At 41.9% G+C, this 25,822-nt stretch overlaps 2 protein-coding genes across 6 annotated transcripts in view; both read right to left on the bottom strand.

Moving 5' to 3' along the window:
* LOC139366388 (lysosome-associated membrane glycoprotein 2-like) lies at positions 1-21,927 on the bottom strand. Of its 3 annotated transcripts, none has more exons than XM_071103827.1 (9): positions 21,618-21,913; positions 12,443-12,558; positions 7,122-7,332; positions 6,846-7,007; positions 6,413-6,612; positions 6,056-6,175; positions 5,854-5,908; positions 5,456-5,626; positions 1-1,601 (listed from the first exon to the last, which is right to left on the bottom strand). In XM_071103827.1, the coding sequence occupies exons 1-9, from the start codon at positions 21,730-21,732 to the stop codon at positions 1,459-1,461; spliced, it is 1,293 nt and encodes a 430-aa protein (XP_070959928.1). In that variant the 5' UTR covers positions 21,733-21,913; the 3' UTR covers positions 1-1,458. The 3 variants fall into 3 exon arrangements, with proteins under 3 accessions (XP_070959928.1, XP_070959927.1, XP_070959929.1); XM_071103826.1 differs by having other exon boundaries at positions 1-2,330; positions 21,618-21,888; XM_071103828.1 differs by lacking the exon at positions 1-1,601 and adding an exon at positions 2,525-4,969 and having other exon boundaries at positions 21,618-21,927.
* The window catches only part of LOC139366387 (cullin-4B-like), a 23,233-nt gene continuing 19,290 nt past the window's right edge, over positions 21,880-25,822 (bottom strand). For 2 of the 3 annotated variants that reach the window (XM_071103824.1, XM_071103823.1), the window contains 2 exons: positions 25,058-25,210; positions 21,880-23,484 (listed from right to left, as the gene is read on the bottom strand). In XM_071103824.1, coding sequence (XP_070959925.1) covers positions 23,389-23,484; positions 25,058-25,210 — 249 coding nt within the window. In that variant the 3' untranslated portion in view covers positions 21,880-23,388. Of the gene's footprint in view, positions 23,485-25,057; positions 25,387-25,822 lie in introns of those variants that run through there. The other variant, XM_071103825.1, reaches the window with a different exon arrangement.

Raw genomic sequence — 25,822 nt, 5'->3', positions numbered from 1 at the left:
CAGGAAAGCAACTATTTTAATTCTCCGCTCCAACTGAAGTTCAACAAGTTAACATCATCTCAACATTCTTCATCAGATTTAGACAGGCTTGGTTGAGGGGAATACTAGTGCAACAAAAAAAAGCACAAAACCACATCTTGGGGGCAAAATTAACCAGAGGTCTTATGTATTGGTACGGAACAGAATAACAAGCCTGATAATAGAAACATCATCCTTGGTCAAACACAATGCATTTCACGGGTTTATTAAAAACTCAGGTTGTTCATTTACCTGCTCTGAAATGCAGAGGTCCGGAAATAAGTTTCCTTTCTGTCCAAGCTTTGGTCATAAAATAATTTGTGCTAGAATATGTAAATTATTATACTTTCTATTATGAGGCCTGGGCAGTGTTCAGAAGGACACACCGTAGCAACTGTTTGCAACGAAAAAAGGTTATTGTTCAGGCAGTACCTCCCCGTTTCACTAAGTTTCAAAACGCCCTACCTACTGAACATGATCCAGGTAGTAAACACCTTTAGAGGAAAAGGCTATAAGGACACTCCTAACAGCAAACCAACATCACATTTAGTTTAGTCTATTGCAGAGTCCCTATAGCCTCCGTCTTAACAGAGCCATTTGTGATACACGACCGGAGTCTATACCGCTGTCTTCCTTTCCCTGAGAGGGGACTTCTTAACATTATATTTTCTCTAAAACATCAAAATCACATGTTTATGCAACTGCTCCAAATGCTGGTTGGTACGCGTCTTTGTAAAGTTAGTCCTAGTACAATAAAGGGACACTAAGAGAAGATTAGTGCAGGTGGTATAATAACATTCAAAATACAGGGAATTCACAAAAATAGGATATTTTCAAATTCTACAAATATTTAACAATGGTTACTTATGAATAGCAATGCCTCGATTTGTATCTATGAACTTTCAATCAATTCTTTGCACAAGTTCAAGTCCCTATTTATCCAAAATCAACATAATTAATTCTATACAAGAGAGTAATTAATTAGAAACACAGAAATATAATGCAACACAAAACAGTGAGAACAAACAGCCTCATTCATATGAGCCTCTCTGGGAATAAAGAAACTGATGATGGCCTGTTATTAAGATGACCCATGATACTTCACTCTGTGCAATTTACATCCACACACACCTGGTGCAATACCACTGATTATGTTGACAGGTTTTGATGGTAAATGATTTCAGTCATTGTTGGTGTCAAAAAAAATAGCAACAGACGGTCAACTTTCAAAATGACTGTTGGGTGGGGTGATACTTCGGGTGGGAGTCTGAACAGGGAATTTGCTGGGGGTAACGTCAAGGAAAGATACATTTTTTCCTTCCATTTTCAATCGGATGCCATAGAAGCTTTGGGGATGGGGAGCCAACGTGTTGTGACGGGCTTGGGTGGGGGAGGATGGGAAGGAATGGGTAGAGGCAGAAGCAGCTGGGATTGGTTAGATTATACAGACTGGTAGCCGGTGCGACTCTTCCTCCGGCCAATCAGGTAAGAGATAAGCACAAGGATGATTAGGAAGCAGAGGGCCACGCCCACAGCAATGGGCACCAGAAAGCTCAAATCAGAGTCCATGAAGCACTCCACGGCTGCCACAGAGAAGAGACAGAAGAAGGGTTAGCGACATTAGCATGCTAGCAATTAGTTAGCAGAAAACACATTTTAGTGAAGAGAGAAGAAACAGGATTTGGTTAAGCTCTTCACAGACAACATGGGTGACAAGGCTCGAAAAGCAGCAAGACATCAGATCAGAACCCAGACATTCATCAACAACATGGGGGCGGTTCTGTCAGAGCATATTCGGTGATGGCAGATCTACAACAACACCGGGGATTCCGTCAGAACATGGGCAGTGACAGCAGTTAGGAAAATATTTGGCCATCATCTGCCATCTATAGTCAACCATGTTATAAGTAAGGAATAAGAGTCAGCCAATCAACTCTAAATATATCTACAAGAACTGTTACATGCCAAATGTTATCAATGGAGCCGAGCAATTTCTTTAACACAAACATCTTCTCCAACTCATTGTTTCATGGGAAAGAGCTTTGCTTCAGGTGAATTGTACATTAAGGTTAACTATGCACAGCACATATCAATTTGTAGTTAAATTAAAATCAACATGTATCCTGATGAGGAAAGATACAACCTCAGCATAGCCAGTGGGGTCATTTAGAAGTGCTCATAGCTAGAGCCTTGGTTTCTCTTTCTCCCAATAAAATATGCGATCAATACAATGAGGATCAGCACAGCCAGAGCAACCCCGACGGCTATAGGAACGATCCAGCTCCCTGTCGTGTCGTCTCCGCAATCCTCCGCTGGGTGACAGTAAAGAAAGTGGGCATGAGGGACGTTGCAGGGTGGAAGAAAGGTGAAACATGAAAATGGTCATACTAGGAGGCTTCTCAGTCAAGAATAGTTGGAAAACAAAGAGCAATTTACTAAAATGACCAGGGACCAATAACACTTATTTTCATAATTGTAAAATATAAAAACATGTTCCACGCCATTGTTTTGGGGGACAATTTCCATTCCCATTTATTGCAGCTAAAAGCCTATTGAAAAGGAATTCAAAAATGAACATTTGTTTGGAGTTACACAGAAGAAAATACAATGCATCTTACATTTGGAGGATGGGCCTCTCCTGAAATAGGGATTTCCCTTTTCTTAACATGATGCATTTTGAATTCATAAAATAGAAGACATTTAGACTAGTGGAGAATCCATTAAATGTAAAGATATCAAACCTGAATGAATCTCAAATGGACAAGCTTCATTGAGTAAGGCACAAATTTGTCACAATCATAACATTGTCAAGTGAATGAAAATTGGGAGTAGTAAATGTTAAGATTCCAAAGTGTATTTTAGAATTGACTTTATACAGGGTCTGAGAAGCCAATATCATAGTAATCATATTTTGTAGAAAAGCAGTCAATTTTCCAAGACACATCACACCGGACTGTAATGCAAGAATCAAAAATAATATTTGATAAGGAATAAATGAATCATTCACATAATCTGAAGAAAAATTGGTTGATTCAAAAGCAACTAAAGGCAGCAATCAAATGTATTCATGCCTCATGCTGACCACCAACACTACAACATAATACCCACTGTATCCCATCCTAACAGTACAAAAATATACACATCCTGTGGACAATGTCCTTTACTACCACTCTATGTCGATAGGTACAACTTACAAGGGGTTAACTGGGCAGGGTTGGGGTTAATTCCATTTAATTTTAGTCAATTCAGGAAGTAAACAAAAATTCACATTCAAATGTTCCTCACTGAAGAGCAGAGAGGACAATTGGAATTAGAAATCAATTTACTGAAATTGACTTGATTGTAAAAATGGAATTGCCCCCAGCTCTGTTTACAAGTTCCCCTTACTAACTGGCAGCTTTCTGGCGCAACACTGGAGCAAAGACTATACTATACACAGGTGTAATATTGCAGCATGCATTTTGAACTTACGTCAAACTTACTGAACGATTTAATGCATTTATATGTACAAAATAATCACCATCTGCGAAGAACACATTTGAATGGCAGCAAATAAGTCAACTACAGCTATCCCTTTTTGAAACCTAATGCCAACATGTCATGACGGGAGAGGGGGTTTGGTTTCATTTCTCCTTTCAGGTTCATCTTTTACATCCTCATGGACTTTTCAGAGTTAAAGTAACACTTCAAGGTAGATTTCACACCTCACAAAATGAGCCAGTCAGTCAAAGGGTTAACACATAATTCTGAGACAGACAGACATTAGTGGCAAACATTATGTCAACTAGTGCCGTGTGTGAACATATAGGGACAGATCCCTTGTTTGGTAGCGTCAACTTGGAGAAGGCACTACATGCCAATAATATCACTGTTTTTTAATGTGGCCACACAGATTTCAGTCGTAAAGTCTTCCCTTTCCAGATTCAAACTACTGTGACTAGTGGATTATCAGTAAGGTGAGAGAGGAGAGCCAAGCAGCAGACCTTTATCCTGGTTAGTTAGTAAGGAGTTCCTGAGACAAATCAACAAAGCTACTCAATGTCGTCTCATTGAGCTGCGAGGCAAATTCTAAAATGTTCAAGTTGTCAAAATGTTGCGCTGCTACAATGAATTGTGAGGATGAATGAAACCACAAAAGAAAAAGGTTAAACTAAAATGTACACAGACATTAAATAAAAACGTATGAAACAAAAAAAGGTGAAGGAGAGGGGGAGGGAGCATGATTCACAGTGACAAGGGCACAGCACCCAATTGTCACAACTCCTCGTGAAAATGTGCAAACAGTAGCACAAGTACTCTGACTGGAGTTTCTATAAAATGTGCTACTTGATCAAAAGAGAGCCTACACTGAACAAGAATCTGGAAAGTGATGCAAGGGAAATGGAGTGTCATAGGAAACAACCACTTTCAGATATGCTGCAATAAATAAGGCCTTCTTTACTGTACAGAGGCAGAGAATCCTGCACTGCTCCTTTCAACAAAGGGGGGGACACACAGACAAAGCAAATCAAACAAAAAGGGAAATTACACAAAGAACATGGGTGGTCCAACCTGGTCCTGGAGAGCGTTTTGAGTATTCAGAATTACCTGAACAACGCTACTCAAGTCTAAACCTAAGTGAAGCTAGCCTAATCTCAAGTCTAAAAGCAGCTCTTAAGAGTGGCTGAAGTAAAGAGACTATAGTCTGACTATTCCAGTTTGTGAGTCAGTCATTAATGGAAAGATTACACAGCCAATCCAGGATCAGGTTTTGGGACCCCCCTGACACAAGGATCAAACTGTGTTCTGGATTCATGATCACAGATAGCTTTTTAGAGGGTTTGATATCCCACATAGGTCTTCCTTCGACCAATCACGTAAGCAATCACTACAATGAGAATCAAGATGGCCAGGGCGACACCAACAATGACTGGGATTAAGATGCTGGTGTCATCCAGTGAACATTCATGGGCTGCAGACGAGAGAGAGAATCAATGAGCATGACTCGGAACATCTCATCTTCTCATGCTCATTTGGTTGTTAATCAGTTTAAGCAGGGGCAGAAACATGGCATAGTATAAAATACATATGAACATTTTAGTCATTTAGCAGACGCTCTTATCCAGAGCAACTTAAACGAGCAATTAGGGTTAAGTGCCTTACTCAAGGGCACAGATTTTGTTTACTTAGTTGGCTCGGGGATTCGAACCAGGAACCTTTCGGTTACCCACGCAAAGCTATTAACCGCTAGGCTACCTGCTGCGCTAAATACTTAGCTGTTTCTCACCAAACTGGACAGTTGACCTATTCTACTGATACCAAGAGTGGTTATTATGGCCTATGCCTCAGTTTCAAGCATATTTGCTGCATTTGGCTCTAGTAACCCTAGTAAACTGTAGCATATAGCTAATACAACACAAAGGTATTGATAACAATTCACCATCTCAGAGTCACCTACCTGTAGCAAATTCCCCTTTTTCAACCCCAAAGGGCTGGACGCGAAGCTTGAACGTGTAGAGAGTGAGCGTTTCGGTGACAGTTAATGTCTGCTCCTTGTTGCACATGTAGGAGCTGCCTACCGCCGCCACCCAAATGGACATGTTGGTATTGGCTGCAACAACAGCCACCCCTGGACGTAACACACAGAGTGAGCAAAGAGAGTAGAGGTTTTAATATGCATTGTATATACTGTGTATGTATGTAATGTATAGTGTTTATTTCTTATAAAGCCGCACTGTGTCCAAGACAACTTTCCCCTGGCGGACAATAAAGTTGATCCTATACTAACGTTCAAATAGGGACTTGGTTTACTACACTAGTGCTTTCTGAAAGGGTTTGTAGTGCTAGGTTGCCTACCAGTGGCTGGTTTCACTGTGACGTTCAGAGCGTGCAGGTGGAACTTCTTGCTGTCCTGTAACGAGCAAGGAAACACCTTGAACAGGAGACAAACAGACCTTACGCTGCATCCTACCGCCTTAGTCCAGCTTTCTACAAGTTAAATGCAGACAACCAGGATAATAACGGCCTTGGTTTCAGATATTTGGCCTCGTCAACTTACGTTGCTGAAAGTGAACATGATGGTGATTGTGTCCGATGTCAGTATGAGGATGCTGCTGTTGACCCCACAAGCCCCGCCCACTTCAGTCGCACTGGGCACCAGATTGATGGTCTCCACTTTCTAATAAAGGGGAAAGGGAGTGTGGGATACCTAGTCAGTTGTACACCAACGCATTCAACAGAAAACACAGGTTGATAAACAACAAGAATATTAACATACTAGTAACAACAACCTATCTTCATAGACAAGTCAAGTTCTCTGCGACAAACATGTCTGAACCCTTTCTACTGAACAGGCAATTGCATGACAACATCAAAACAGCCCATTTTAAAATGGCTATACTATGTGTATACATACGTCTCCTTGCTTGAAGCCGATCCGCAGGCCGAAGGTGGCCATTAAGCAGGCTGTACTGTTGAAGTCGGGTGCGATGCTGTAATTTCCAGTGGTGGGTGTGGGCAGTGTAGGGGTAGGGGTAGAAGTGGGGGCAGCTGTGGTGGTAACGGTCGTGGTGGGCGCCACAGTGGTGGAGGTTAGGTCAGCAGTGCATACAGTGTCTGTGTAAGAAGGACAGAGAAAGACTTTTCAGAGAACAAACAGGGTTGGGATCAATTCAGTAAGTAAACTGATATTCAGTTCACTTCTTGAATTGATATTGTATTGAAATGGAATAGACTTCAAACCTGGAGAACAGACACAGTAATAGTGTTTGACATAATGCACAATAAATCAGATCATTTTGTCACAGTTGATCCTACAATGGCCTGATGCTTGTTCTCGTACAACCTACCGGTGTCACTTTTGCTGCCGTTTGTGACAAACGCCTGTAAAGTAACATCATACAGTGTCTGAGTGACAGACTCTACTCTCTGGACATTTTCACTCTTGCAGGAGTAGTAGGTATCCACACCCACATTGGTGATCCTTGGCTTTGCTGTCACAGACTTGGTTTCTAAACCCAAGAGAGATTCAGTCAAATATCAGTATGCGTCATATCAACTACAGTACCGAATTGGTATATCATGAATGAACAGTATCATGACAAGGCTGTGTAGTCACTAGTTACCGTTTGACGTGGAGTTGGTGAAGACGCTTGAGTCATTGAGGTTGTAGGTGAAGACAATGGAATCTACTTGGTACGTTTTGTTGTCCTTAGTGAATTCAACCGCCCAGCTGTGCCCGTCTCCAAAACCGAGTTTCAATGTTGATGTTGTGTTATTGCAGATGCTCCCTTCTGTTGTCACATTTTCAGGCAGTACAAAAAGAACCGATTCACTCTGAAAGGGGCCGAAAATATTGGACAGTCATTAAGAAAGTGACAAGAGGGGAATCCCATTCCTGTCAAGTACTTTCTCAGGAACAGGGCTATTTCAGATGCTTAGGTCATGAGAAAATAGTATTGTTGACATAACTTAACAGTGTGTCCGTTCTTATGATGGATTAGGAGGAAAAAAAGGAACAAAATAATATATTTTATATCCTGGGAAATATCTAGGCCTATAAATCAGACTGAGATGGGAGTTAAAGAGAAGAAAAAAAGCATTTTATATAAGGGCTATAACTTTGATGAACCCTGGTGAAATAGACAAGCCATGACAATTACAGGATACAGTTGTGGCCCAAAATAATGGCACCCTTGCACTTTTTTCAAGTAACTCACAATGTCCCACCAAAATAAGTTGAAATTGACTAAAGTATTTGGACTCCACAATTCTTTATTTCACTGTTATTACAGAACCTTTATTTTTTATTCAGAACTTAATATATCCATTTAAAATAAACAGAAATGGCATTGACAAAATTATCCACACCCTAGACTATTTGGTCAAAATAACCGCAATCAAGCACATCCTATAGCCATCGATGAGCTTCCTGAACCTCTGCACTGGAAGTTTGGCCCACTCCTCATGTAAACTGTTCCAGTTCTCCCAGATTTGAAGGGTGCCTTCTACCAACTGCTGTTTTCAGATCTCTCCACAGGTTTTCAATGGGATTTAGATCTGGGCTCATTGCTGGCCACTTCAGAACAGTCCAGCGTTTTGTCTTGAACCATTCCTGGGTGCTTGGGGTCATTGTCCTGCTGGAAGAACCATGATATTCGATGGAGACCCAGCTTTCTGACACCGGGTCCGACATTGCGCTCTAAAAGGCCTTGGTATTGTCCTGATTTCATGATGCCATGCATACGTTCAACACACCCAAAGCAACCACAAATCATCACTGAACCTCCATGTTTGACTGTAGGGAAGGTGTTCTTTTCTTTGAAGGCTTCATTTTGTTTTCTGTAAACAGAGATGGTGTGTTTTACCAAAAAGCTCTAAGTTGGTCTCATCTCATTCTCCCAGACAGATTTTGGCATGTTCAGGTGTGTTTTGGCAAATTGCAGTCAGGCAGCTTGCGTAAGTATTCACCCCCCCCTTGGCATTTTTCCTAATTTGTTGTTTTACAACCTGGAATTAAAATAGATTTTTGGTGGTTGGATCATTGGATTTACACAACATACCTACCACTTTGAAGATGCAAATGATTTTTTCTTGTCTCTATAAGTTGGCATATCTAGCCACTGTGATTTTTGTCCATTCTTCAAGACAAAACTGCTCCAGCTCCTTCATGTTGGATGGGTTCTGCTGGTGTACAGCAATCTTTAAGTCATTCCACAGATTCTAAATTGGATTGAGGTCTGGGCTTTGACTAGGCCATTCCAAGACATTTAAATGTTTCCCCTTAAACCACTCGAGTGTTGCTTTAGCAGTATCCTTAGGGTCATTGTCCTGCTGGAAGGTGTACCTCCGTCCCGGTCTCAAATCTCTGGAAGACAAAACCGGTTTCCCTCAAGAATTTCCCTGTATTTAGCGCCATCCATCATTCCTTCAATTCCGACCAGTTTCCCAGTCCCTGCCGATGAAATATATCCCCACAGCATGATGCTGCCACCACCATGCTTCACTGTGGGGATGGTGTTATCGGGGAAATGAGAGGTGTGGAGTTTGCACCAGACAAAGCGTTTTCCTCATTGGCCAAAAAGCTACATTTTAGTCTCATCTGACCCGAGCACTTTCTTCCATATGGTTAGGGAGTCTCCCTCATGACATTTGGTGAACACCAAACATGTTTGCTTATTTTCTTTAAAGCAATGGCTTTTTTTTCCTGGCCACTTCTGTAAAGCCCAGCTCTGTGGAGTGTACGGCATAAAGTGGTCCTATGGACAGATACTCCAATAACCTTGAAGGAGCTGCAAAGCTCCACAGCGGACATCTTCGGTCTCTTTGTTGTCTCTCTGATTAAAGCCCTCCTTGCCTGGTCCGTGAGATTTGGCGGGCGGCCCTCTCGTCAGGTTTGTTGTGGTACTATATTCTTTCCATTTTTTAAATGTTTAATAATGGATTTAATGGTGCTCTGTGGGATGTTCAAAATTAATTATATATTTTTTTACAACTCAACCCTGATCTGTACTTCTCCACAACTTTGTCCCTGACCTGTTTGGAGAGCTCCTTGGTCTTCATATTGCCGCTTGCTTGGTGGTGCCCCTTGCTTAGTGGTGTTGCAGACTCTGGGGCTGTCAGAACATGTGTACAGTTGAAGAAGTCAGAAGTTTACATACACCTTAGCCAAATACATTTAAACTCAGTTTCACAATTCCTGACATTTAATCCCAGTAAAAATTCCCTGTCTTAGGTCAGTTAGGATCACTACTTTATTTTAAGAATGTGAAATGTAGGAATAATAGTATAGATAAATAATTATTTCAGCTTTTATTTCTTTCATCACATTCCCAGTGGGTCAGAAGTTTACATAGTCAATTAGTATTTGGTAGCATTGCCTTTAAATTGTTTAACTTGGGTCAAACGCGTCAGGTAGCCTTCCACAAGCTTCCCACAATAAATTGGGTGAATTTTGGCCTATTCTTCCAGACAGAGCTGGTGTAATTGAGTCAGGTTTGTAGGCCTCCTTGCTCGCACACACTTTTCCAGTTCTGCCCACAAATTCTTCTGCCCACAAATTGTTGTCAGGGCTTTGTGATGGCAACTCCAATACCTTGACTTTGTTGTCCTTAGGCCATTTTGCCACAACTTTGGAAGTATGCTTGGGGTCGTTGTCCATTTGGAAGACCCCTTTGCGACCAAGCTTTAACTTCCTGACTGATGTCTTGAGATGTTGCTTCAATATATCCACATAATTTCCCTGCCTCATGATGCCATCTATTTTGTGAAGTGCACCAGTCCCTTCTGCAGCAAAGCACCCCCACAACATGATGCTGCCACCCCCGCTCTTCAGTGTTGGGATGGTGTTCTTCGGCTTGCAAGCCTCCCCCTTTTTCCTCCAAACATAATGATGGTCATTATGGCCAAACAGTTCTATTTTTGTTTCATCAGACCAGGGGACATTTCCCCAAAAAGTACGATCTTTGTCCCCATGTGCAGCTGCAAACCGTAGTCTGGCTTTTTCTATGGTGGTTTTGGAGCAGTGGCTTCTTCCTTGAATAGTGGGCTTTCAGGTTATGTCGATATAGGACTCGTTTTACCAGCATCTTCACAAGGTCCTTTGCTGTTGTTCTGGGATTGATTTACACTGGAAATTGCTCCCAAGGATGAACCAGACTTGTGGAGGGCTACAATTCTTTTCTGAGGTCTTGGCTGATTTCTTTTGATTTTCCCATGATGTCAAGCAAAGAGGCACTGAGTTTGAAGGTAGGCCTTGAAATACATCCACAGGTACACCTCCAATTGACTCAAATTATGTCAATTAGCCTATCAGAAGTTTCTAAAGCCATGACATCATTTTCTGGAATTTTCCAAGCTGTTTAAAAGGCACAGTCAACTTAGTGCATGTACTGTTCTGACCCACTGGAATTGTGATACAGTGAATTAGAAGTGAAATAATCTGTCTGTAAACAATTGTTGGAAAAATGACTTGTGTCATGCAAAGTAGATGTCCTAACCGACTTGCCAAATCTATATTTTGTTAACAAGAAATTTGTGGAGTGGTTGAAAAACGAGTTAATGACTCCAACCTAAGTGTATGTAAACTTCCGACTTCAACTGTATATATAACGAGATCATGTGACACTTAAATAAAGTCCACTTGTGTGCAATCTAACTAATTATGTGACTTCTGATGGTAATTGGTTGCACCAGATCTTATTTAGGGGCTTCATAGCAAAGGGGGTGAATACATATGCATGCAGCAATTTTCTGTAATTTTTTTAATTTCACTTCACCAATTGGGACCATTTTGTTTATGTCCATTACATGAAATCCAAATAAAAATCCATTTAAATTACAGGTTGTAATGCAACAAAATAGGAAAAATGCCAAGGGGGATGAATACTTTATTTGGCACTGTAGGTCTTTCTCTCAGCAGTGGGGTCCTCTTGGGTCTACTACCATATAAATCCCTTAAGGGCCCCCTTAGTGGCCAAGTCCAGGGAGGTTGGCTACAGTGGCATCGGCCTCAAACTTCTTGTTAACATTACATACAGTGGGAATATGAACATCAAGGTCTCTGGAGATTGTCCATGCTTGGCTACAATCTTGTATCTGACCTCAAATAATTTTCTGGTTTTCTTTCTTTCCCCTATGCTCATTGTGGTACACAGTGACACGAAATAGGAGAATGAGTCCTTTTCTCTATTCAAACTGGTTGAATTAGTAATTTTTTTAATATAGTAGACACCTGCAACTCACCACAGACAAGTTCAATTCCAAAGTAAAGGAGAATCACCTGCTTGAAATTACTTATTTGTAACTACTTCTAGAAGGTGCCAATAATATTGTCCGGGCCATTTTATGATTTCTTTGTGGAATAAGCTAACATTTAGTAAATTATTCAGATTTCTTTTTTTTTCAACTGCAAACCAAATACATGAATATGTGGATACCAAAATATGTATTCATTTCAAGACTTTTCAGGAAGAAATTATTCATTACTTGAAAAAAGTGCAAGGGTGTCAATATTTTGGCTCACAACTATTTAGTCAACAGGGGGAAAAAACTAAACAGAAAACGGATGAACAGAAGACATTTCTCAGCAGCTGGGCTACACCCCTATACCCACAGTCAATATTCATGTAGTCCGTTTATTTGTGTGGCTGTTCTTAGCTCGCTTAATGTTCTGTTCGGTAGCCAACTAGCACTCACGTGGCTGCAAGTAATGCTTAAGTTGTAAAAAGTGTATTGATATAAGTAGGACAGATGATGACTGAAAAAAAAAAAAAAAACACATCGGAGTTGTCTTTCGATGGCTATGCATATTCATGGCATGAGGCTAGTAGCATAGCATCCCTCTCCCTTGATACCTGGACTGTTTTAGGAGTTCTCTAAAGGCTTAGATGTACTAGCCTGCAAATTAAAAACAATTTAAATAGGAGTAAATATACAGATTACGCACCTTATTTACACCAACTTCATAGGCGACGGAGAAGTTGACCATCAAATTGGCGTAGAGGCATAATTTATTCTCTGTGTTGTTGACTGACACCTCAGTCGCATGTGACAGGTGGAGTTCTGCAATAGAAATAAAGTCTTGCATTTCATAATGAGAAGACAAAAAAAGATGAGGCAGATGTGTAAATAAACCCCTTTTCAATATATTAAAGGTAAACGCACATCTTACCAGCATAGGTAGGCTAGTCAAACATGCGTTTTGGATATTTTCTACTTCCCTTATATAAAAGTAGCCTAATGGCCTCAAATCACTGTAAATGTCAGAGTGGGGAACACGCCATGGGCTAACGATTTCCTAACCTTCATTTTTAAACTGTTGAATAAACCGTTCATCAGCAGATTACTCTCACATGGGACTAAATGGTAGGTCACGGTTAGGCTTGACCTGGAGTGACAGGGACCACGTCACCCCGAGTGACCTGATATCAGAGGCCCTAGCTTGCAACAGAGGACTCTGGGGCCATTTCTCAGGCCAAATGAACACATTGATGTAAATATAAACTTTATGCATATGGGGGGGCGATCAGAGATTTACTACTGAAAACAAAACTAGGATTCTGACTGTATTGAATATTAAAAGTGAATCGTGGCAGACAAGTGATTGCTGTAGCAGCTGCTGTCTATCTAACTGGGAGGGTTTAAGACACGGTTCCCCAACTTCTTTTATTTGGCCCCCCCAAATTTTAACAAAAAATACATCATGTTTTTAATATATATTTTTTTATTGTTGGACATAAGACTAAAAACACCAGGAAATCCGCTCCAAGTGATTTTCATTTTTGAAATCTGTTACCAAGTATAATAGAGAGTCGTGATCATAATACAACTAATAATTAATTGGATTTATATAGTGCTTTTCCACCAACTGGGGTACTCAAAGCGCTTTACATAGTAGGGGGAAACTAACCTTTCCCCCTATCAATGTGTAGCACCCACCTCAGTGCTGCACAGTAGCCATTTTTGTGCCAGAACGCTCACCACACATCAGCTATCAAAACAAATTGTATTTGTCACATGCACCGAATACCTTAGTGAAATGCTTGCCGTTAACCAACAATGCAGTTATGAAAAATAAGTTAAGAAAGTATTTACTAAAATAAAATACATGTAAAGAATACATGTAAAAATAAATAATTAAAGCACAACAAAGTAATGAGGCTATATACAGGGGGTACCGGTACAGAGTCAATGTGCTGGGGCACAAGTTAGTTGAGGTATTATGTACATGTAGGTACAGTGACTATGCATAGATAATAAACAGATAGTAGCAGCAGTGTAAAAATGGAGGTGAGGGTCAATGAAAATAGTCCGGGTAGCCATTTGAATAGCTGTTCAGGAGTTATGTCTTGGGGGTAGAAACTGTTAAGAAGCCTTTGGGACCTAGACATGGTGCGCCAGTAACGCTTGCCGTGCGGTAGCAGAGAGAACAGTTTATGACTAGTGTGGTTGGAGTCTGACAATTTTTAGGGCCTCCATCTGACAACGCCTGGTATAGAGGTCTTGGATGGCAGGAATCTTGGCCACAGTAATGTACTGGGGCTTACGCACTACCCTCTGTAGTGCCTTGCGGTCGGAGGCCGAGCAGTTGCCATACCAGGCAGTGATGCAAGCAGTCAGGATGCTCTCGATGGTGCAGCTGTAGAACTTTGAGGATGTGAGGACCCATGCCAAATCTTTTCAGTCTCCTGAAGGGGAATAGGTGTTGTCGTGCCCTCTTCACAACTGTCTTGGTGTGTTTGGACCATGATAGTTTGTTGGTCGTGTGGACACCAATGAACTTGAAGCTCTCAAGCTGCTCCAAAACAACCCCTTTGATGAGAATGTGGGCGTCCTGTAGTCCACGATCATATATCCTTTGTCTTGATCACATTGAGGGAGAGGTTGTTATCCTAGGCACCACACTGCAGGTCTCTGACCTCCTCCCGAAAGGCAGTGTCATCGTTGTTAGTGATCAGGCCTACCACTGGTTGTGTCATCAGCAAACTTAATGATGGTGTTGGAGTTGTGCCTGGCTGTGCAGTCATGAGTGAACAGGGAGTACAGGAGGGGACTGAGCCCGCACCCCTGAGGGGCCAATGTGTTGAGGATCAGTGTGGCAGGTGTTGTTACCTACCCTTACCACCTGGGGGCAGTCCGTCAGGAAATCCAGGCTCCAGTTGCAGAGGGAGGTGTTTTGTCCCAGGGTCCTTAGCTTAGTGATGAGCTTTGAGGGCACTATGGTGTTGAACGCTGAGATGTAGTCAATGAATAGAATTCTCACATAGGTGTTCCTTTGGTTCGGGTGGGAAAGGACAGTGTGGAGTGCAATAGAGATTGCATCATCTGTGGATCTGTTGGGGCGGTATGCAAATTGGAGTGGGTCTAGGGTTTCTGGGATGATGGTGCTGATGTGAGCCATGACCAGTCTTTCAAAGCACTTCATGGCTACAGACGTGAGTGCTACGGGTTGGTAGTCATTTAGGCTGGTTACCTTGGTGTTCTTGGACACAGAGACTATGGTGGTCTACAGGGGCGGACTGAAACAACAATTCAGGCCAGGAATTTGACTCCATCCCAGGACACCCTGTTCACGCAAACCACCAGACGGCTAATTTTGTAGGCTAACCCTATTTGTTAAAGTAACGGGTACCAAACTAGTTATACATTTGGCCACTATGCTCATTGGGGAAGAAAGTTATCCACATTACAAAATACAAACATTTGGGACTGACCAACAAGTAGCCTATCTGAACACTGAGTAAGGTAAACTATGGTTATGGGTCCACCATCAATCTCACTAGGAATACACCAACCATAGCACATACAAATGTACAAGGCTAGACACACAAAACAATTAGCCTACACTTTTTTTTAAAGAGAATGAGATATACAGAGTTAGCTCAAATGATTCTCTATATTCAAGCATCAAGCATATCAAAAAACTTCACACACACATTCACTGAACATAAGGTACAACAATGTAAGTAAGTATAATACAAAAGTCAAAAAAGCATTCTTCAACAAAATTTAGATTACAATGTTCACTCACTGGTGCCCATAAAGCAAACAGCACAAAAATAAACACATCTAAACACTGAGTCAATGAAATTGAACATTGGCTACATAACTTCAAGTATAATACGAAAGTCCAAAAAAAACATGCCTCTGTACAAAAGCTTTAACTCACAGCAAATTGTCTTTCACCCATGTCAGCCTGTAATTACCACTAGTAAACCAGCAGGTGGCACAGTAACTCACTGGCATCTTGTCAATGTCATCATCTTTGTCAAGTCCCATAAGAATCTCCCTCTCGGTTGCCATCAAAAGGAACGTGTCAAGGTTCTCTTGAGTGAGGGAGGTTCTTAGGCAGTTCTTCATGAATTTCAGGGTGGAGAAGGTCCTCTCACAAGCCACTTGAGTGATGGATAGGGTGAGGAGGAACTTGTAGCCCAAACCAATGATGTGAAACACTTCCTTGAGCAGATTGTACTGAGACAGGAGAAGATTGCAGCACATCGGTCAGTTTTTACACGTGGAACAACTTCTGCTCACCAACTCCACACTTTCATCAGGATCCTCAAAGCCTTCCCATGATTCATCACTGGCGGCGGCAGCCCTGGTGTTGTCCTCCTCCAATGCTGACTGTTTCAGTCTTTCCCACTGTTGTGCAAGGCTGATCAGTTCAGCCTGCAATGCCTCAACAGTGGCATGTTCATCAAATTCCAGTAAGCATTCGCTGAGCTCCTTCATGGCTGTCTTTGGAAGGCACTTTTCTCTGATCTCAGGAAAATGCTTCGGATTCATGCAGGAGACATCTGCACACAGCACTGTACTTTCAACAAGTGTCCAGTACCACAATGTGGATCTTGATTTTGTAATCCATGTCAGCATTAGCAATGGACTTATCTTCTGCCAACTCACCTGGTTCTCTTCATTTTTTTGTTCTCTTCTCTGGGAGAGCAGTCTGAGCTTCAGCATCACAGTTCTTCTGCTCCTCCAGAATGCCATTGGCCCACCCAACAAAGTTGTCTGCTGCCCTCTTCACACCCACAAAGACTCGGGCACACTTTTTCAGGTTATCCTCTGTTCCTGTCACCAAGTGCTGTGCTGTTACGATATCCATGCCACTTGTTTGCAAGTATTTAGAGAGAGGGGACATCTGCTCAAGAATCCTGAGAAAAACCTCAGCTGTAAGTATGGTTTCATACTTTAGGAGAGCATCCTTGTACCCTTGGGCCTTGCATCGGATGGCAGGTTTTATGGTCGCATCATTTTCAATTCTTTCCATCGTGATGACCACATCCGTGTAAAGTGCATGGTCAGGCTTTGCAAAGCCTCCAAATACTTTCCTCAAGGCATCAACTTTGACCCACCAGTGTGTTTCACCAATTGCATCAAGCCGTCTGCGTCTCCTGTCCTCACTGGTTTCCTCCCATAGCTTCATGCGCTTGTAGGAATCTTGAACGAACACAGCAATGTCATTCAATAGTGAGAAAAGGGATTCACTTGCCAAACCCCAGTGGTGTCAGTTAGCACAAGGTTGAGGACACCATGTGTACTTGGTTAGGAGACTCTCCTGTTAGCAATGCAGAGAAGACCCTGTATTGTCCTGCATATTAGCTACTCCGCCTGTTGCATTACCAACACACTGTTTGATATCTTTGTCCATCTCTCAAGGGTCTTTTTCACAAGGTCCACAAAGTACTGTCCAGTCGATGACTCACGGTCAATGACAGCAATGAGTCTCTCGTGGACATCAGTGAAATATCGCAGAACTACTACCCACTGTCCTTTGGATGTTAAATCCTGTGTTGTGTCCATTTGTACTGAGATCATCCCTGCCTTTCTCACTTCAACAGCAAGTGTCTACTGAATCAACATTCTGACTTCAATTACTTTATTTGCTGTTGTTTTGGACATCATAGTTACCAAGAACCTTCTCCCTTTACTTTCCATCTGCTTCTTGCTCTTCTCAATGCAATCACTAACATGCTCAGGTAGGAAGAGATCATATTTGCTTAGCAACAATATAAGCTCAAGAAACTTGCCATGATTGACAGCCATGTTTTCCAAGTTATATGCAGCTTCGTGTCTGTGTCCTCCGTAGTTAAGCCCACATTTAGCAATAACTTTAACTACATCAATCACATGTTCCATGACCTGCCTCCTCTTTCTGACCTGTTTTAGTTGAACTGACATTTGCTTATCACTCAGAAGGGTACGGATGTCTGTTTTGCTGGCTTTGAGGAAAAAGGCTTCTGCACTTTCTCTATGGTTCTTGCTTCTCTCATGTTCCTGTACGCTCTGATGGGCATGTTTCAGGCCTACATGCCTCCTTTGACAAATGCACTATCACTGGCTGAAGGTTTTGCGAACGAAAGACATATTGAGCAGGGACAAGGAGTGAGTTACTTCATTGTATGTCAGCCATTTTCTGTTTGTGCCATCTTTGGAGTGGAATACATTCGGAATGACTGAGGGGTTTGTTTTGGGTGGTACTGAAAAAAATAAGTCAAAATCCTTGGACTGAGGATGGGCAAAATAATCAAATGGATTTTCAGTGCTTTCACTGTCTCTTTCTGTTTTCCCTGTACTGGGCTCTGAACTTCTCTCTCTGCACATCTGGTTGCTCTGCAGAATGAGATTAACATTGTAAATAACCTAAACTTAAACTTGTATTACTTGTGCAGTCATCGATTGTATGCCCCCGATTACAGTCCTACTGATAATCTCATAAATAAAGAACATATTAACCTAAAATCATAGCCTATATGTTTAGGTTTGTGCTCAGGTTGTACCTGAAGGTTCCTGCTCTGAGTCTGACTCTGAACTGACGCAGACGCTCTAGTGCTGCTGCTGCTTCCTTCTCCACCTTTGCAAAGAAAATACTATTATCAGACTCACTATCATTAGTGTATCAGTAGGCTCTTAATTTTTCCCAGAGCTGTATATTATTGTAGTAACTTGTAATGCTGGTACTAATGGCGCCAATGATCTTTGTCATTGCCTGTGCTGTGTCACACAGGCTACTGTGTTACATTCATGGATGTATTATGGCTACATTACTGTAGCCTGTTTCGCTGTACAGTGTATGTGCACTTTCCCTCGCTTATGTGGCATGAATCATGAATGAGTCCATTGCCGAATGCTGGCATGTCCATAGTCTAGGTTTACTATTTTTTACTAGTTGAAACATATTGCCTTCAATGTCATTATGATCACTGTTGCACTCATTGCCATGATATAATTCCTCCACGAAGACATGCAAACTGTTTAGCCTACTGGCCGTTGTGTCACTATTATTAACTAGGCTACTTAGCTAACCATGCTGGGTGTCGTGTGGGTGTGTGTTTTAGCTAGTGTTTTTGACTCCCTTACTGGTCCCTTACTGGCAAACATGTTGCTTATTTTGCAGCGTCTGTGGCAAGGGCCTTTCTCTTTTTTTATTCTCACTCTCTGCTCCACCTTTCCTTTTCTGGCCGTCCATTTCGCCATGTGACTTGTCGAAAATGTTGTCGGTAGAGAAGCAGGTTGACGGTTGCTATGTGCGTCGCGGAGAGACCTGATGTCATTTTTGGCACGGGGACACTGCAGCGAGAGGGAGAGTCACGCCTGATGTGTGGATTCTCCGTCAACTCATTCCTGCTTGCTATATTGTCGCTTGTCAAGTTTACTATTCATGGCAGGCCAAAACAACCCTCAGGCCACCGGGAACTGTCCCAGTGCACCTGGCGGCCAGTCCGCCACTGGCGGTCTGCCTAAAACATGTTGGTATTACAGACTAGGTCAGGGACAGGTTGAAAATTTCAGTGAAGACACTTGCCAGTACACGTCCTGGTAATCAGCCTGGCCTTGTGAATGTTGACCTGTTTAAAAAGGTCTTACTCACATCAGCTACGGAGAGTGTGATCTCACAGTTGTCCGGAACAGCTGGTGCTCTCATGCGTGCTTTCAGTGTTGCTTGCCTCAATGCGCACCTAGAAGTCATTTAGCTCCTCTGGTAGGCTCGTGTCACTGGGCAGCTCGCGGCTGTGCTTCCCTTTGTAGTCCTTAATAGTTTGCAAGCCCTGCCACATCCGACGAGCGTCAGAGCTGGTGTTGTCTTAGTCCTGTATTGAAGCTATGCCTGTTTGATGGTTCGTTGGAGGGCATAGCGGGATTTCTTATAAGCTTCCGGGTTAGAGTCCCGCTCCTTGAAAGCGGCAAATCCAGCCTTTAGCTCAGTGCGGATGTTGCCTGTAATCCATAGCTTCTGGTTGGGGTATGTACATACGGTGCTCCAGCTGTTATTGACAAATAGACACAGACCGACAACCTCGTCTTACCGGAGGCAGCTGTTCCATCTTGCCGATACATGGAAAATCCAGCCAGCTGTAAGTTATCCATGTCGTCATTCAGCTACGACTCGGTGAAACACAATATTTGACCGTTTTTAATGTCTCGTTGGTAGGATAGTCTTAAAATCGGAGCTCATCCAGTTTGTTATCCAATGATTTCACGTTGGCTAATAGGACTGATGGTAGAGGCGGATTACCCACTCGCCGTTAAATCCTTACAAGGGACCCTGACCTACGTTCCCGATATCTTGGCTCTTCTTCATGCAAATGATGGGGATTTGGGCCTTGCCAGTGTCTGAAGTAAATCTTTCTCAGCTGACTCTTTAAGAAAAAGTATTCATCCAGTACGAGGTGAGTAATCGCTGTCCTGATATACAGAAGCTCTTTTCGGTCATAAGAGACAGTGGCAGAAACATTATGTACAATATAAGTTACAAATAACGCACACAAAAAACACAATAGCACAATTGGTTAGGAACCTGTAAAACAGCAGCCATCTACTCCGGCACAAGGTGGGGACATGAGGAGTGATATGCCAATTAGGAATGAGGGGGATGATTAGGTGGCCATGATGGAATGTGGCCAAGTTGGGGCTTTACCCATGAGGGGGGTGAACACCCCTACTCTCACAATAAGTTTTATGGGATTTTGATTGACCAGTCGATGCACACCCATTTTAACATCCCATATGAAAGACATCACCCTAAGCAGGGCAATGTCTCCAAATTTAATCAAGGTTTGAAATGATTATATTTTTGTCAAATATGATCTGTTTAGCTTTCTTCCAGTCAATTTGTAGTCTAAACGTATTTATTGTTAAGTTCCTCCCCCCGGACGGCTGGATCTAGTTGATCCCTTGTTTAAGATTTCACAGCAGTCAGCAGCCGTTTCACAATTGAACAACACTGTTGGGAAAGGGCAATCAAGAGATGCTTGGTCATGAGTTGCTACAGATTGTACGCGAGCTAATGTTAAAAACCAACGACTGTTGGTGTCCATTACTTGGCGTTACAGGAAAGCAGGTTAGTTTGTATGGGGCTCTCTTGTAATGGACACCAATCTTTGGTATATCACTTTATCTGGGGTAAAATCTGTAGCTAGGTCATGAGACAACTTCCTGATCAACAATCTTGCAAGGTAACGTTAGCTAGCTAAATAAGATACAACCTTCGAGGTGTGAATCCTTAATTTTCTTTAAACCAAGATTTTGGATTGAACTGGATTTACAACAGTAACTGGTTGCTGTTGCGAACTACGAAAATGTCATGCAACGAAGTGACTAACGACGTTAGCAGATTAGTAACTAGCTAGATAGGTGTTCTGAGCCAAGTCATCTTATCACATGTTCCAAATAAATTGGGTGAATGGAACTGGTGGATTGTTGACAGGTTAAGGTTTGATAGACACAATAATGACGATATAAAGCCAAATACAATGTCTAAACATGACATTGGGTTATAGCCAAAGACAGAGGAAAAACTCGTCATTTTCCCTGTCCATCCGGGAAGAAGTCCTATCTGCAACTGCTAAATAACACAACAGGCGCATTACCTAGCTAAATAAGCATGACAGTTCCATAAACTTCAAGTCTGAGATTATGGACAGCATTTTCTTTTTTGAAACAACGTTAAACTAAATTATAGTTTGCTAACTACTGGCGTAGAAAATAAATAGCTATCAAGCTAACAATCTGGTAGAGGATAGGCCTGAAGTGACGGAGCACCGAAAGTTTCCTCTTTTGTGACCCACAATATTAGCCAACGGTGACACAAAGCAATATTAATTTCAATTGTCTAAACATACCATTTCCAAGAGCCAGGAAGAAAACCACAAACGCGCACCAAAACATGATAACTTGGTAGCCAAAACACTTCACCCGGAAACAGCGTTCGACTTCGGCTACCTTCCAAATGTGCATCTACCGCAAAAGCACCAGGAAATTAAAGTCATATGACCTGCGGGCAGAGCTTCCTATATACTAAGCACGTATCGGAACTCCACAATAAATGTGCTTTGAATAAACTTAGTTGCTACTTCTCCCCCTGAATAAGTGACAAAATATGGATTTTGTAGAATCATGTTCCTGTTTATTTTGTGACACACATCACCCAAACAACCAATCAAAAGATACTATTTCCTCCCTCTTTTTGAGGGAACACATTTTACTATTTACATTGTATGACAATACGGACAAAGATGGTTTAGAAACTCTGATATGGATAACTTCTTGTAATAAAAAGGTGCAGCTGATATGTTGGTAACCCAATATTATATACTACATGCCAATACTATCTTACTATTGGGGGGGGGGGGGGGGGGGGGGTGAGATGTCTATGAAAATTAACAGATATGAAGTGGGGGAAACAAAATATAAACACTGACAATTATTTTAATCTGAAGCAGTAAGACAAACAGTTATTCAGACAGGGCATAAAGTCCAGTCAAGCATGATTTCTCAATAAACAGTTTCATCTGTTGAGATATCAAACAACTCCATCTATCCACAAACACATGGCCTTCCATAAGGCCTACAGAGAGGACTTACAAAGAATATAATGCTTGGAACATAAGAGATATCATACTTGGGAACATGAAGGGAAACAGGGGCTGATGTGGCTGTGCTTTTAATAGTACATAATCTCTGTCGAAGTTCGCAACTAAAATTAATACATTTGTAAAGTCTTGTCTATAAAAAAAGAAAACATTGAAACAGTCAGGGCTAAAGTAAAATGGAAAACTAAATGCATATAACATGTACAAGTTAAAGTGTTTGTTTAGCAGCATTAACAAATCATATAACAAGTGCTCTATTTTTGGCACATATTGTCAATTCCTCATATTGCTCCTTAACAATCGTCCCATTGATTGCTGTTGTTGCTGTTAATAAACAGGAGTAGGTTGCGACTAATAGATACTGAGAATTGTTTGACTTGGCTGCAGGTGCGCATATTTGACACTGAAATCAACCACGGAAAAATAATATCCTACTGTGAATGTTTATCCATGGGTCTCACATACAACATTGATTGATGAGACAAGCTTTACTTTTGTATTTCTCTTTTCTTCCAAGTGTAGTATGTTAAGAGCCATGTTAGGTGTTTGGACATTTGCATGGGACAGTACAGAGTGAATTAAAATCAAATAAAGTAGTGACTTAAAAACAAGGGACAGAATGCCATAAACAAATGACAATGGACAGAGATCTAAGTTTGAAAATAAATACTTTTTTTCCCTCTCTGTAAAAAAAGAACAAACTGAACAACATTGGTTTGTCTTTTTTTGTCCAAGGTAGCTAGTCCAATTCTCACCGAGGGGCACTGAGAAATGAATGGACAATATTCTTGTTTAATGGGCATGCAGTCCACAGGAAAACAGGCCCCTGATAAAATCCCGCTGAGCAGTATCCATTCAGTTGTCGGTTGCTGGGTTAAAGAGGGTAACGCTGACATCCATGTGTGCAGAAGAGCAAGAGGAAGAGCATCCATGGGACAGAGTGCTCAGGGAAGCCTTCAGCCTGACTAGACCACCTGCTCTCCATCTCCCTCTCTTCATCCCTCGCTCTGTCTAACTCGCTTTAAGCCACATAGTTGTATTGGTTGGGGTTCTCCTTGTCGCGCTCCATGTAATCTCTGTCAATGAGAGACTCTATTCTCTTCTTTAGGTCAGCAGGCTGTTGAGAAAGTGAGTGTCAGCAAACAGAAAATCTCAAAATTACAGTCCACTCTGAAGTGCTTGGAAATGTACTTGGATCATACATGAGTTTTCCTAAAGCCTCGTAGCTAACAAGGCACTTTCTCTCAGCCACCAAGTCACACAGCAAACTGGTCTCAGAGCATTTCATATTATTCTGTACATATAGCCGAGACACTCCATTTGGTATGATCAGTTTTGTTTGGTAACATAAGACAGATGGTTACTTAAGGCAAAAACAAAAGGAGGTTGGTTGGGGTGGAAGGGTCTCCGAGGACATCATCGGACGGGGCCACAGTGTCCACTGGGGGCTAGGGTCAGTCTGTTATATCTGGTGTAATTCTCCTGTCTTATGTGGTGTCCTGTGTGAATTTAAGTATGCTCCCTCTAATTCCCTCCCTCTCCTCTCTGAGGATCTGAGCCCTAGGACCATGCCTCAGGACTACCTGTCCTGATGACTCCTGGCTGTCCCCAGTCCACCTGGTCGTGCTGCTACTCCAGTTTCAACTGTTCTGCCTGCGGCTATGGAAACCTGACCTGTTCACCAGACGCGCTACCTTGTCCTGGACCTGCTGTTTTTGATTCTCTCTCCCTCTACCACACCTGCTGTCTCGACCTCTGAATGACCCTGCTGGTCATCTATGAACAGCTTGAAGAACAATCTGGCCTTCATGGCCATGTTCTATCTTCACACGGCACAGCCAGAAGAGGACTGGCCACCCCTCAGAGCCTGGTTCCTCTCTAGGTGTCTTCCTAGGTTCCTGCCTTTCTAGGAAGTCTTTCCTAGCCGCCGTGCTTCTACATCTGCATTGCTTGCTGTTTGTGGTTTTAAGCTGAGTTTCTGTTTTAACTAACCCTTCCCCTAGTGGTTAGAGCGTTGGACTAGTAACCGAAAGGTTGCAAGATCGAATTCCCGAGCTGACAAGGTAAAAATCTGTCGTTCTGCCCCTGAACAAGGCAGTTAACCCACTGTTCCTAGGCCGTCATTGAAAATAAGAATTTGTTCTTAACTGACTTGCCTAGTTAAATAAAGGTAAATAAAGGTAAAAATGCTAACTCCTAAACTTATCCCTAACCCAGCTAACATTAGTGAGCTAGCTAACTTTAGCCACATAGATATATTTAGTGAGCGAGCTAACCTTAGCCACTTTGATATATTTCAAAAAATATCATACGATTTGCAAATTCGTTACATTTTGCAAATTCGTAACACATTGTACGTTTCGCTAATTCTTAACATATAATTTGAATTGTAATTCGTAACATATCATACGAAATGGGTGATGGACATCCACAAATAATAAATACCATACAAAACGTAACATATAATACTAAATGGATTGTTAGATTTGCATACAGAATAATACAAAATGCTCTGAGACCAGGTTATGCACAGGGACCGGAGTAACAATTGCAAAATGTATGTTGGAAGGTCAGTCTGTGTAAATAAAGTACCACGTTCCCTACATTGCTTTCAGAAAACCACCCCTGAGTGAGTAGTCTTCTTGCACACAGGGTCATGTGTTTCACACGTTTGTTCTTTGTTCACTCACCTTGACAGGGAACTTGAGTTGGTTGTACACTTCCGACACCAAGAGGTTATGGCTCAGAGTCTTCCTCATCTTCATGATCCTGACAATGGCGGCATCGATCTGATACTGCCGGTCCTGGTAAACTCGTTCCGTGGTGCTGGCTTGCTCCTCCACCTACCAAGGACAATCCACCAAATGAATGAGTGGCTTATATCTCCCCCACCCATTTTCCTTTTAGTTATAGATAGACAGTACAGATAGAATCAAATGGGTGAGATTGATGAAGTAGCTCAGTTAGTAGCCCATGGCACTGGCAACGCCAGGATAGTGGGTTCAATTCCCGGGACCACCTAAAAGTAAAATATATACAGTTGAAGTCAAAAGTTTACATACACTTAATTAAGTTGGAGTCATTATAACAAATTTTTCAACTACGCCACAAATTTCTTGTTAACAAACTATAGTTTTGGCAAGTCGGTTAGGATATCTGCTTTGTGCATGACACAAGTAATTTTTCCAACAATTGTTTACAGACAGATTATTTCACTTCTAATTCACTATATCACAATTCCAGTGGGTCAGAAGAGTACATACACTAAGTTGACTGTGCCTTTAAACAGCTTGGAAAATTCCAGAAAATGATGTCATGGCTTTAGAAGCTTCTGATAGGCTAATTGGCATCATTTAAGTCAATTGGAGGAGTACCTGTGGATGTATTTCAAGGCCTACCTTCAAACTCAGTGCCTCTTTGCTTGACATCGTGGGAAAATCAAAAGAAAATCAGCC

The sequence above is a fragment of the Oncorhynchus clarkii genome, chromosome 14 (assembly GCF_045791955.1).
Source record: "Oncorhynchus clarkii lewisi isolate Uvic-CL-2024 chromosome 14, UVic_Ocla_1.0, whole genome shotgun sequence".
NCBI lineage: Eukaryota > Metazoa > Chordata > Actinopteri > Salmoniformes > Salmonidae > Oncorhynchus > Oncorhynchus clarkii.
Note: the sequence above shows the minus strand (reverse complement) of the source record. Positions and strands in the feature narration are given on the sequence as shown.